Raw genomic sequence first — 14,616 nt, forward strand, 5'->3', positions numbered from 1 at the left:
TCAAAATTTTGTTACTGAGAAAGAGGACAAAGATTGCATAGAATTTTATGGCAGTTGTTCCAAGAGCAAACTCTTAAATAAAATCACCTAAAACCAATTGATGAAGCATAGATGTACATGTCCTGTTAGGTACATAAACAGAGTTTGTTATGCTTTATATATAGACTGCTATGGTGTGGGTCATGGTTAAACAGCCAAAGTTTTCTCTGATATTTCTTTCACCACTTTCAAGAATGTTTTCTTTGTCAGAGAGAAAATGATAAAAGATCAGATATTAGCTCAAAAGAAGAACAATCATCTAAAATGAGTGAAATTCCAAATTAGATGGCAAACTTACAATATTTGAACATTGTAAACAAGTGATCGATTTCCTGTCAGATTATCAATTCTATTCATGACAAGTTAAATAAAAAATCAGATTTTCAGCAGGTTCCAATGTGGATATAAATGTTATGGATAATATATTTTGTATAGTAATATTGGGATAAAATACAACTGGGCTTGCTTCAATTTTCACTTTTTTATTGATTAAAATCTACTTGACCTCTCCTTGAATCTGCCTTGTTCATTTTCACAATTGATTAAAACACCAGATTGAACTTATTAAACAGCTAAAAATAGGAGTTTGTCTTCTGTGACACTGTGATAGAGGTTAATACTACCCAGGCCCAGCCTCAGAAACAAATAATGGGGTCAAAGGCCTATTAATTCCACTTGGAGACATCACTATTGACTGTTGAGTAGTGCAAACATGAAACTTGATTGCAAAAAACCTTTAGTGCTGCAAAATAAACAGGACGTTGACTTTAGCTGTGAAAAGCATACATTGGGAACAAGGCAATTATAAGATTCATGGAAAAAATAACCTCCATAAAATCAGGAGATGCCAAATACCACTCTGTTCACTTTTATTTATATTAGTTCGCAAGACAATGAATTGAATGTTACAGTCACAATGGCGCTTTTTCTGTATTAAAACTGGCTACGTTAATTCCACCGCAATGAAAACTGTATATTTTCCAGGGAGAGTTTGTCAAATTACAATTACTGTCACATCTCTTGCTATCTCTTAAAGCCACACTGGAACTGCAATTTATTATTTTTCTACAGCAAATTATCATACAACTTTCCAAATATGCCAGATTCAGATGTAAATGATTTTCTTCTGTGGCAATTCATGTCTGTTCATTCATGTTTAATTTAGTTCCATCTTTCACAAGTCAGTTTAATAGCTCAAGAAGAAGACAGCATGAGATGGTCTTCAATCAAATTTCCTAAAAACAATCAGCTTGACAAGTGACTTCTTTACTTTATACGTATTACCCTAAAAGATAAATGCATTACGTTGCTGTCCAATGAAGCTGTCTTTCTGTTCAATTAATGCTTATTAATGGACCCAAGTAGCATAGAAAGAGGCCATTAGTTCATCTTGGCTATACTGGTACCCTGAAAGGTATAGATCTGACCTATATGTCACACTTTTTTGCCTTCCTTTGTTTCTGTCTCTCCAGCAACCTCATTAATGTATCAAACAGATTATTGTTGCAGGAAAATGTGATCACCTTCTCAGAGATGCCTCCTTGTCCTATCCATTCATTCTCTAATTTCATGGAAGATCAAAGTAAACTTATTTTTTTCTTGCCCCAGATCAGACAAAGGGAAATTCATTCAAAACGTTAACTTGTTTATTTTTACATAAATACTGACCACCTTCTTGAATATTTACAGCATTTTCTGTTTTAATTATGTTGAAAAAGATCTTTGGTTTCTGGTAAACGCCTTTCCTTGTCCATAGGCCTTTAAAAATCCTTCTTCCAAGTACCATATATACTCATTTTATAGTCGACCCTTAGTAATAGTTGACCCCCCCATTTTTCATTTTGGCCCCAAAATCACACGTTTTCATATGACCTTTGTAAAAGTTAACCACCCCCCCCCCCCCCCCACCTCACTTGTGGTCCTAACTGCTCGCCCATCTGAGCTCTGTGGGTCCTCGCCTTGGCCATATGCCCATGGAACTCTTGATGTCCTGATCGCAGATTCTGCCATGGCCACCCACCCACCAGAGCTCCTGACGCCCCAGCCACAGATTCTCTCCTAGGCCCCGGCAGCCCACCCACTTGAGATCCCGACAACCGAATGTGAACTTAATACCCGGTCCTGGCATCTGAGCACCCGACCACATGAACGACGCAGGTATATACCATGGTCAAAAGTATGACCCGTATAAAAGTCGACTGCCAAAATTTGACCTGAAAAATGTGTCCAAAAAGCTCAACTGTTACATGAATATGTATGGGAGTCATCCAATTCATTTGTTAAAGGCATTGATGAATTTCTCTTCTATCCTTTCAGGCAAAGCATTCCAGATCATAAAAAAAAACATTCTTTATTGATGCAGTCTTGATGCTGGGTATTGACCCATATCATCTCCCATTCCCTTTGCATTAACAGATGTTTCTTAACCTGCAGAATTCACCCAGCAGTTTGCTTTAAGCTCCAAATTACCATGATCTCTTCTGTCGCCTTATTTCCCTCTTGGCGTTAAAGAACTGTCACTCAATTATTGACCCGTAATTGCACACACTTACTTCCATCTTGAACAGTCTTCTACAATTGTGCTCAACCATCTCTGCTCTGAAGGGAGCAATATAACAAGTCTTTAAACTTTAGACAGCAGAAATGGTAAAACAAGTGAAAATGTGTAACAACAGTGTGTGGCATCTTTCAGTAGTGCTATCTTGGCACCTTGGATCAGGTATTCTACCTCACATCAAGTCCAGCCACTGTCCTTGATGGAGTCATCCTTCTATGAGAAAATCCACATTAGAGAGAGAGAGAGAGAGAGAGTGTGTGTGTGGCCTTCATGGGCACGGCTGGTAGTAGCTGGAGCGACCTCTCCAGGGCACAAGCCAAAGCAGAATTGATATGGAGATCCATCTGTTGGCCATGCAGTGGAACTTCCCTGCTCTCCCTCCACCCATGCTAATGACATGTCCAAAAGAACTATGAATGTCGATACAGTTTGTTGCCAGCAACAACACAGTAATTGCCATGCTGGTGCCGGGTATAGCCGCCTTCGGGACTCCGAATGGATTTTTCCTCAGGGTTTACTGCCAAATCCTTTCCCATGAGTGGGTATAGCCACAAGGCAGCAGAGGTTTGAAATTAGAGTTTTCCCTTTCCAAGATGAGTTACCATCCTTGGTTAATGAGTCCCACCTGCTCAGAGAAACTGGTTTCAAGGTGCCTTTGCCGTTTCTGCTGTCAATGAGAACAGCTCCGCTGGGCATAAGAATTAAGCCATATGTGAAGATCAGGAGTTGGACTTGGTTGTCAGAGGCTGTTTGAGATGAAGAGCATCTGTGTTGCAGTGAGAATTTGTCCCCATGACCACCCTTCAGCTATGACAACTTTTAGACCCACACATCAGAGTATTTCCTTTGACGTTAAGGAGAGGATTAGAAGAATAGAAACTGCGTGGAGGCAAATGGGACTAGCCCTAAATTCCAAAGGGCTTGTTCCCTTGTGTACTACTCTATGTCTTCGCAATTTGCAGAGAGTGGAAATTGTTGCAGAAGAGAATTAGAGACTTGATTAGGCTGGAGTGAGTGTGACTGGGTAAGAGAAGACCAGGGTTAAGCGGAGAGAAATGTAGGCAAGGGGACACCGCAATCAAACAGGTGGGAGTGATAGGAGGTGGAGTACAATAAAACCCCTGTTATCAGGATTTCAAACCACCAGCAGCAACTGGCAAAAAAAAAATCACAGAAAATATATTGGTAAAAAATACAGAAGTTTAAAAGTGGCAAGCCTCACCGTTAGTTTCCCATCATGCCACACACAATCTTAAGCAACTAGAAAATTCACTTATTCAGCATCTACCAATTCCCATAGGTGCTGGATATCAGGGCTTTGACTGTATTTAGCTGTGGAGAAGAATGGAGTTCAAACAGCATCAGGGAAAGAGATAATTGTTTGGTTAGTGACATGTAGATGATATAAGGGCTGAGGAAGTATGAGATATCAACATCGAGGTAGCTCACTTGCAGCCAATAAATACCAATGTAACTGCGAAGTGGCATTTTTGTGGGTGCAGATTAACATCTTGTACTTCCTTGCTGTTGCCCAGTTAAGACTGGGCTCTTTCATTGACACACAAAAAAAAGAACTTTAATTATAACCTTCTCCAGTGTTTGATAGTCCCTCCAATTCACAGGCCCATTTCACATCACTGTGCATGCCTAATGGCCTCTGCTCATTCCCCATGGAAATGGCCATCACAACCATGGCACCAAATTCATATTAATCTTGCTGGTCCATTTATGGGGGAATAATTTCTGATTATTGTTGACGCACACTCCAAATGGCCTATGGTAGTGCCAATGCAGTCAATAGCAACAGAAGAAAAAAATGTGAGAGACTACCAGGTGTGTTTGCACAGTATGGATAACCCATACAACTGGTTTCAGACAAAGGACTTCAATTTGTGTCAGATGCTTTCAATTTCTGTGAAACAACAATGTGTGGCACATATTATCTGCACCCTACCATTCTAGTACTGGGAAAGCTGAGCGCTTCATGCAGACGTTTAAAAGGGCAATGAAAGCAAAGAAGTCATGTAAAGTATTATGGAGCCATAACATTTCAGAACTTCTGTTATGCAGAACAATACTGCACTCCACTACAAAATGCATGCCGGCAGAACTGATGTTTGGACACAACTTGAGAACCCGACATACTGCAATGCACCCAAACATTGGATTTCGTATTCAACAGTTCACATCCCCAAGAAAGCCAATGAGATCTCAGCAGATCAGAGAACAAGTATTAGTAAGAGATTAGCGGGAGAATAAAAAAAACATATGGATAAGAGACATGTCCCAAGAAACTAGGTCCATGTTCATATTTGGTAATAGTGGGGGATAAGATAAGGAAACAACTTATTGATCAGTTAAGAGCAATCGAGGGCCCCATTTCCATTCCAATTGTGGATGAACCCCTGACATTCCATTTTTGGCACAACTCGATGATGATGCCCCTGAGATAGCCCCAGTATCGATTGTTGAGAAAACCTCGTCGGGGGTGCACATGAGCAACATACTGGTCAAATACCGGACACCAAGTCAGTAATGCCAGCCAGCAAGGACAAGCTATCTGCTCCAAAAAGTTGAAAAGTGGTAGTCTGGTTCAGTGTTCTTCATCCCTGAGAAGATCCAAGAGAGAAAGACACCCTCCAGTAGATCTAAAAGACTATGTGCAGTAACTTAAAGACTTTATTCAGCATATCTCAAAGACTATGGGCTTTAAGACTTTGTATGTTTCCAGTTGCGCTGGATCTGTAGGTACTGTGATTAGTTAAAGTTAAGCTTAAATTCTCTGTAGTGTTAACATAGTTAAATTTAACTTTATACTTATTTACCAGTAAGCACAGAACATCTTTTTTGAGGAGGAAGAGTGTTATGGGAATGCTTGTGCACACGTGACATCATATACATGGAGTTTCATTGTATGGGGAGATTCAGGGTGCCATCTTGGCATGAATAAAGATGGCTACAGCTTCACACAAATGAAGATATTTTCGAAAGGAAATTACATGACATTCTTTAGGGAACTAGACTTGGACAAAGGGCTGTTTTTCGAAAGATGTCGTCAGAACAAAAGACGAATAATATGTCTATTGCAACGCTGAGATATATTGTGAATTGTATTTTAATGACATTCCCATCACAGTGTACATCATTTTCTCAAGTGGATGTACTTAGAAAGTGAGTATTTCTTTAATTGAAACAAATGTAGCGGCAAGACTGAAGGGTAAGCAAGATCAACGTGCTGATAATACCACAATAGAAATACCATCTTTTCTCTATCATTCATGGAGTTTTATCTTAAATAGATAGAGTAAATCAAGGTGAAAGTGTATAGATGTCTTCCAGGCAGATGGTCCAACTTATAATGGGATCAGCCACTGCCGAAGAGAGTCCAGTAAATGAACTGAGCAGAGATACCAGATGTTTCTGAAGTGACTCTCTTTTGCATGTCTTTCTCTTATTACCAGTCCTGTGCTTCCCCAGAGACTGCAACCCCTCGAGGCTGCTGCGAGCACAGACGCCTCCATCTTGGGCCCAGACCCTGTGGTTGCATGATTTTAAAATAAAATACCGTCGGCTCCTTTAGCAGGCGGTTTAAAGCCTGTAGAGAGCTGTTGGTAGTAGGACCCTCTTATTTCCTTCCATCTGCCACGTACCTGGACAGTCGGGCCTTCCTGATGCCAATCTTTACTTTCCAACTTTTATCTACAGGGCCTTCCATAATGTTTGGGACAAAGACACTTTAAAAAAAAAAGGTATTTCCCCCTGCGTTCCATCGTTTTAAATTTATAATCAAGCAATGCACATGCAATTAAAGTGCACATTCCAGATTTTATTCAAGGTTATTTGTATACATTTTGTTTTGACCCTGTGGAAATTACAGCACTTTCTTTCCATAGTCCCCTCATTTTAGTGCACCAAATGTTTGGGAAATTTGGCTTCAAAGGTGTTTGTGAGTACTCAAATGTGTTTCATTGCTTCAATTGGTGCAGGTATAAGAGAGTGAGGCTTGCTTCGAAGCTTTTGATAGTGTTTGGAGTCTGTAGTTGCTATTTTTCAACATGAGGACCTGAGTTGTGTCAATGAAAGTCAAATAATGTCATTGTGAGGCTGAAAAGCAAGAATAAAACAATAAGAGACATTGTCCAAACATTAGGATTACCAAAACCAACAGTTTGGAACATCATTAAGAAGAAAGAGCGACTGGTGAGCTCAAGGGACTGGTATCCATGGAAGATCTCCACTGCTGATGACAAAAGAATTCTCATCATAATGAAGAAAAATCCTTAAACGTATGTCCGACAGAGCTGAAACACACTTTTAAGAGGCAGCTGTGGATATGCCAATGACTTCTGTCCTCAGAAGACTCCCTGAACAGAAATATAGAAGTTACACTGCAAGATGCAAGCCACAGAAAAATGGCCAGATTACAATTTTCCAAGAAGTATTTAAGAAAAGCCTACAGAATCCTGGAAAAAAGGTCTTCTGGACGGATGAGACTAAGATTATCCTGTATCGGAGTGATGGAAAGAGCAAAGTGTGGAGGTGTAAACAAAGTGCCCAAGATCCAAAGAATACCATCTTTCCCATGGTTTGCATCTTGCAGTGTAGCGCCTCTATTTCTCCCCAAGACTACAAGAAACTGCAGTAAGTTGAAAACAGCTCAGGACGTCATATAGATCAGCCTGCCTCTCCTTCATCAAACTCCGTCTTCACCTTGCAATGTCTCAGGAAAGCTGCCAACATATTAAAGGATACATCCCACCCCAGTAACACTCTCTTTCACCCCCTCCCCCAACCATCAGGCAGATATGTGTTTGAAAAATGAACCGTCTGATTGAAGGTTCCATTCCTGCTGTTATCAGACACTTAAATGGATTTTTCACTGGCAATAGATGATGCCTTTTAACCGTACTTACCTCTGCAGCCTGCACTACGTTTTTGTAGTTTTCTCTATACTTTGCCTCATTGACTTGTTGTAACATTACTCCCTACACCAGCCATTCTTTACCATTTTTTGGTGATTGGTCCCTTAGGACTCTGCTCAAAGTTTATGGGCCGCTTCCCTCTGAAGTAGTTGATTTCTTCCATACTGGAGGAGTCATTGGTATGGTGCGCACTATGCAGGGATTGGGCCTGTTAACATTGGAGCCGTGCCCACATTAGACAAAGAATAGCGGGTAGCGTATTGCAATCCTTGGCTGTTATAAGTCTGTACACAGTTCTAGTATTGGTAGTGTTAAGTCCAATGTGACTGGATTGTACTGTGCTTGTAAGTCTGTACACAGTTGTTGGTATCAGTAGTGTTAAGTGTGATGTGACTGGATTGTACTGTGCTTGTAAGTCTGTACACAGTTGCTCGTATCAGTAGTGTTAAGTCTGATGTGACTGGGTTGTATTGTGCTTGTATGAATGGAAGCAGTTGCTATCATCTGTAGTGTTAATCCCGACATAACTGATTATACAGCGTTTTGTGATTGAGAGCATTAGTGTGTATTATCTCTGTGGTGATCCCCACATGTGTTTTAATAAAGATCCTTCCTGTGTTCAGCTTGTGTCCAGTCTCGATACCCTTTGAACCCACAAAACGTTTCCCTTTCTGTGCAATACTTCCTTATCAAGGTCAATAGGAATCTAGATTATATTGATCAGAGAAGAGTAAATGGTGAGTGTGAAGTATAATGTGGGAAAATGTGAGGTCATGCCCCTCAATAAGAGGAATCTAAAGGCAGATTGTTATCTAAGCAGAGAATGATTGCAGATTGGGAAAGTACAGATGAGTTCTTATGCACAGTTCACAAGGTAGGAAGGCAAATGAACACACTGGTCTTTATTACACGAGTTGGTGTTTAGAAATATGGAAGAATTGTTGCAATTGGCCAGGGTACCGGTGAGGCCACACCTGAAGTATTATTGTACAGAACCTTATTTCGGAAAGGATGTACTGGCATTAGTGGCAGTACATATGATAAAAGATTCACAAGGACAATTCCTGGTATCAGAATATCAGAAACTTGTCCTATCAACAGTGGCTAAGGAAATTACATCTATATTTTTTTGGACATTTGAAGAGCGGTGATCTTATTCAAACTTCTGAGAAGGCATGAAAGAAAATATGAAAGCATCTTGAATGAGGGGACACAATAACAAGATTAGGGAGTGGTCATTTAAAACAGAGATGCATAGAAACAAAGGGTGTTGAATCTCTGAACCTCTACCGAGGAGAATTATGGAAATGAGGCATTACAGGTATCTGAAGAAGTTGGTATATTTTTTGTGAAGTAAGAGCTAAGGGGACTGGCATAGAAAAGGAGATGAGGCCTTTTGCAGATCAGCCAAGATCATATTAAAAATTGGAGCAGCCTTGAATATACAAGTGGTCTCCTCCTGCTTCTATTAACTTTGCTGTGAATCAGAACCACAGTGAAAATGTATGATCAGCAATGTGAACATTTCTTTGTCTCAATGAGGCAAATATTACACTGATCCTGCCCCTGGACCACACTGATTTCCCAGCATTTCTTCTCTTGAGACGTCAGCTCCCAGGTCCTTAAACAGAACTCAGCTTGAGGCCTCTCCCAGCTCAAGTGGTTTACTGCACTAACAGCTTGGCTTTGACAGGTGGTGAGGACCTGCCTCAGCTACCAAAAACATTACACAAAATAAATGTTTCCATATGCCTCAAATGTTTACAAATGTAGCTGATAACTATTATAACAGATATATTAAAAGATTAAAATGAATCTCTATAAGAAGTAAAAATATCCTATCTGGAGTGAGCACAAAAGTCTTCAGACACTGTGAGTATAGTGAATCCATAGAAATGTAGGAGGAACTCAGCCGGTCTCGCAGCATCCATAGGAGATATTTCTAACTTTTCAAGCTTGAGCCCTTCTTAATGTCCTTTCAAACTTAGAAATAGATTAATTTTGACTAACGATATTGAATCAATATTGAATGCGCACATTCCTCTGGTCAGCCCATTTCTTCTCATTTGTTTCAATGGAATGGTTGTGCTTGGGCCAGCTTGAACCATGCCAAGTCCACGAGTGCATCCCAGGGACTGCCGATGGCACAATGCATGGTGTTGCTGCCAGCTTAAGCTCATGCCCACAAAAGGCTTCAGGACTTTAGGAGAAGAAACATGGGTAGATGTGACAGATGCACTCGCAAGAGCAAACACCCCAGTAATTAGATACGGATTTTCAGCAGATAGAAAAGGAGTGGGTTCTCATCACAATGTTTCATAACAGTGGGGTCAATCGTATATTGTTTTAAAATCACCATAACTCAGTTATAAATGCTTTTGGCTGCCTGGTGCTTTATACAATTGGAACATGGTTGGCCTAGCGGTTAGTACAATGCTGTTACAGTTCCTGCGATTGGGACCCAGGTTTGAAATTCACACTGTCTGTAAGGAATTTGTGCATTCTCCCTGTGTCTGCATGGGTTTTCCCCAGGAGCTCCTGTTTCTTTCCACCTTTCAAAATGTGGGTTAATTGGGTGGCAGAGACTCGTGGACTGAAATGGCCTGGATTAATTATGTTTATTAAGCACAGTGGAATAATAATAACTCACCAGATCTACAGAGTACGTGGTGAGGCAATTAACAGCAAAGATTAAGTGTTCCTGTACACAGACAAGGTTTTCTTTTCTCCCTCATAGCCTGGATTCACCTTAAATATTGGATTTATTTTTGTCCTGAACCAGCAAAATGCTTAATGTTACTTCAGAAAATGAGTGCAGACCTATGGAAAGTGATGAGAACTGGGTTTGTCCCACTACTTTATGTAACTTGAGAATTCCTCCACAGCTGTCATCCCAGTCAATGATATCTTTTATACAGAGAGAGAATAAATGCAGACCAATCCAGTTTCAGTGGTTGAGATTGAAATATTATGGAACCACAAGAGGTGTGTGTGTGTGGGGGGGGGGGTGGAGTGTAAAGGATAGGGTTGAGGGGATGGGTGGAGGGCATTGGTTGGTGGATGGGTCACAGGCCTTTGGAAAATAGAGCACCATCCAGGGATGAATAACTTGAAGGAGATGGAGCGATGGAGCAGAAATAGGGATGAAGCGTCGTGGAAAAGACCATCATGCGCTGGGGATTTTTAGACAGGCAAGATTCAGGTACATGTTTAGAGGGTAGTGGGAAGAGGAAGCTGGACAAAAGAGGCAGAGTAGAGCTCCCTGGAAACATTAGCAACCAAGGGAGGTTGAGGTGGGAAAAAAAACAAATGCCATACTTACAGGAGGATCAATCTGGCAAGGCTGGTTGCCTCTGACCCCCAAACCAGATGACCTCTGTTGGGCCTCCTGAATTTACACCAATCGGGGCATATACTCTGAGATATTGAGGGATTAACAATGATTAAACAACTGGACAAAACCTCCCTGCTTTATATCAAGATTGTGACATCATATTTTTTAAAAAATCTTTCTCTTTCCAACTATATCTTTTTACAGTTCCAATAGAAGTTCGACAACTTGAACCTGTGTTTCACTCTCCACCATCCCTGCTTGATCAGCTGAGTAGTTCTACCTCTGATTAAGCAGAATGTCCTCAAATTGTATGGCAGCATCAACATGGTCTCGGAATCATTCTATCGGGACTGCATGAAATTAACAATGCGAATACAGTGTGCCAAGGCTCGGAACAAAGCATCATAATAAGATCATTAATCAGCATTTGTGTTTTGAAGGATTCACAGTAAAATTGCCATGAATTAAAATAAGTCTGTATAATGACGTTAGGAGTACAATTTATTTTTATTGCGTTACTATCTACAGTTGTGATCATTGGTTCTTCAATCTTTCCTGTTCTTTAGACAGGGTTCCGAAGATCTGGAAAACAAGCTGAAGCAGATTTCGATGGAAAAAAGCAGCCTCCTTCAGCAGCTCTCAAAATCAGCAACAGGCTTGAAGGGAAATCTCCAGGTTAGTCAACACCACGCAGTCACATTTACAAAATGGGCATGAAACACTCACTGGAGCTTTTAGTAGCCCCCCTTACACCACATGAGAGACCTGGAGTAATGAACTGAGTAGAATTAATATTATGACTATTGTGGGCTAGGGGATTATCCTTACAATGTTTTGCATTGGAAATATTTAGTCCATTTATAGAGAACTGCCATTACTGAAGAAGGTAAAGTATACCCGATGATTGATATGACCAGCAAATTTGCAAAGAAATAATGGGCAGCTTCCTGAAGATATCGAAATATGCTTTGCTATTTTAAATAATTGTTTCAGCCAAACGTGACTTATTTGACTATCAAACAATTTTTTTTTTCAAATTTTGTCTCTCTTTTAAGATGTAATACTCTACGGTCACATTATAGATTAAGTATACTTTATAGCATCATTTGTCATTCCTGGTTAACATCCATTAAACATAAACTTAGAAGAACATTCCCTCTCAGGAGAGCAATTTCCCTCGTCCTGCTGAATCATGTTGGCTGATTAGCTCCTTACTGCATAAATTATTTGTTAGCCTGTCTGAAAATCAAAGGAAAAACCTGTTACAGCTCCCTTCAGTTGAGTTCCTCAACACCAAACAAGATAAGTTGGCTTGGACATTTTCTGAATCAAGTTCCAGAGGTGAAGATGTTGCATCCTGGGGTAAACAAAATAGTGGCATTAAGAAATGATGCAAAGCATACAAGACTCTTTAATTTAGTGCAGTGGTTTTCAAACTGCCCCCCTAACTCAAATTCTACCTTAAGCAATCCCTCTGCCATAAGTGCCCTGTGATTAGTAAGGGATTGCTTAAGGTGGTGTGTGAGTGGGAAGAAAAAGTTTGTAAACCATGGTTTTAATCATACCTAATTGACTCGTTATGTGCATGGTTTCATAACTCCAAATGAAATGGGCCAATGGCAATTTTTTTCAAGCAAAATATTTCAGTAACAATTGAGTCTAGAGCAGTGCTTCTCAACCTTCCCTTCCCACTCACATACCACCTTGAAGCAATCCCTTACTAATCACAGAGCACTTATGGCATAGGGATTGCTTAAGGTGGAATGTGAGTTTGGGGGGCAGTTTAAAAACCTCTGATTTAGTGTATTGTGGCTTGAATCTTCAAAGAAATTTCTGGGCAAATTATCATATTTACTTTCTTATAATTGAGGAAGAAGGAAATAAATAATGGAATACCTTTTTCAATGCAAGTTGAATAGTTGCAATGATAACATGAAGAAATTAAATCTAATATTGTCCTTAATGTCAACTCCAGAAGCTCATCCTTGTTAGATTGTTTATCAGTTTGCATCAAAAGACCCCTTTTCAAACTAAAAACAGAAAATGCTGGAAATATTCCGTAGATCAAGCAGTGTCTGTGGAAAGGGAAACGACCAACATTTCAGGTCAAGAGCCCTTCATCAGAATGGGAATGAGAGAAACAAGTGAGAGGTTGCAACTGAGAAGGAGCGGGGAGCAGGATAGATGGGTGGAACAAGAATAATTCCCTTTGTTGAAGGAAGCTGGTGGTTCAATGCTCAAATGAGTTGGTGACTGCATGTGAGGAAAGAAATAGCCCACAAATGTGAAATGTCACAGATTGCTGGTTGCTATGCTTTTTACCTTCATATGGTCTGCATGAAATTGACCAGCAGTGCAAGTCACGGTGTAACAGTATGATAATTATTCATGATATCACCCAAAAAGGTGAATAGTTGTAATTATAAAAACTCATTCCTTTGTATTTTGTCTTAAATTTCTCAATTTTTTTTGTGTTTTCTTTCCCTTTAATCAATCTTTCCAACTCCTTTCTCCTCTTCTCTCACTAATTTCATGCTGAATTTACCCAGTTAAATTCTCAGCCCTTGGCCTTTTCTCTGATACTTTTTCATGGGCAGTGGTATTATAACGTCGTAACCTGGGTTCGAATCCGGAGCTGTCTGTAAGGAGATCTCCCCTGTATTTTCATGGGTTTTTCCTGGGTGCTCCGGTTTCCTGCCACCCTCTTAGGTTGTAGGCTAATTTGGGTGTAATTGGGTGGCACGGGTTTAACTGGCTGTAATCCCCTTCTACCGTGCTGTAAATAAACTTTACATATTTAATATCTTTTAATGCCTTTTGCTAGGAGATACATTGAATGTCCTGAGATTCTTCAAGGTCCCAAAGACTTGTTAATTTGCTTGTACTATTACTAACTCTCACTTGCAATAGCATAGACATTAATTTTTTTTTAATTTTCACACCATAAACCACATTGACCATGATTTTCCTTTTCAAATATATAGTGTCATTTTCTCCCCCCCCTCCTCCCATCCCACCCTCCCTACCTCCCCCCCATCCATTTAAAGTACAAAATCTAAGATACATTAAACCAGTCAAACAATGTCATTCAATAAAAATAAACAAGAAAAATTCCAGAGTCAATTCTTTTCATTTCCTTCTCCTTTCGTTAATTTAGGTGGTAAATGTCTCCGGTAGGTTTTCTCAATTGTGTTTCATGTATGGCTCCCATATTTGTTCAAATATTTCAATATTATTTCTTAAACTATATGTTATTTTTTCTAATGGAATACATTTATTCATTTCTATATACCATTGTTGTATTCTCAAATTATCTTCCAATTTCCAGGCTGACATAATACATTTTTTTGCTATGGCTAGAGCTATCTTAACAAATCTTTTTTGTGCACCATCCAAATCAAGTCCAAATTCTTTGTTTTTTATGTTACTTAGGAGGAAGATCACTGGGTTTTTTGGTATATTGTTTTCTGTAATTTTATTTAATATCTGGTTTAGATCTTCCCAAAATTTTTCTACTTTCTCACATGTCCAGATTGCATGAATTGTTGTTCCCATTTCTTTTTTACAATGAAAACATCTGTCAGATACTGTTGGGTCCCATTTATTTAACTTTTGAGGTGTAATGTATAGCCTGTGTATCCAGTTATATTGTATCATACGTAACCTCGTATTTATTGTATTTCTCATCGTTCCAGAACATAACTTCTCCCATGTTTCCTTTTTTATCTTTATATTTAAATCTTGTTCCCATTTTTGTTTAGTTT

General features: G+C 39.6%; 1 protein-coding gene across 1 annotated transcript in view; it reads left to right on the top strand.

Moving 5' to 3' along the window:
- The window catches only part of luzp2 (leucine zipper protein 2), a 168,688-nt gene that overhangs the window by 33,278 nt on the left and 120,794 nt on the right, over positions 1–14,616 (top strand). Inside the window, exon 3 of the mRNA XM_069924060.1 lies at positions 11,419–11,527. Coding sequence (XP_069780161.1) covers positions 11,419–11,527 — 109 coding nt within the window. The remainder of the gene's footprint in view (positions 1–11,418; positions 11,528–14,616) is intronic.

Source organism: Narcine bancroftii, chromosome 1 (assembly GCF_036971445.1).
Source record: "Narcine bancroftii isolate sNarBan1 chromosome 1, sNarBan1.hap1, whole genome shotgun sequence".
Lineage (NCBI taxonomy): Eukaryota > Metazoa > Chordata > Chondrichthyes > Torpediniformes > Narcinidae > Narcine > Narcine bancroftii.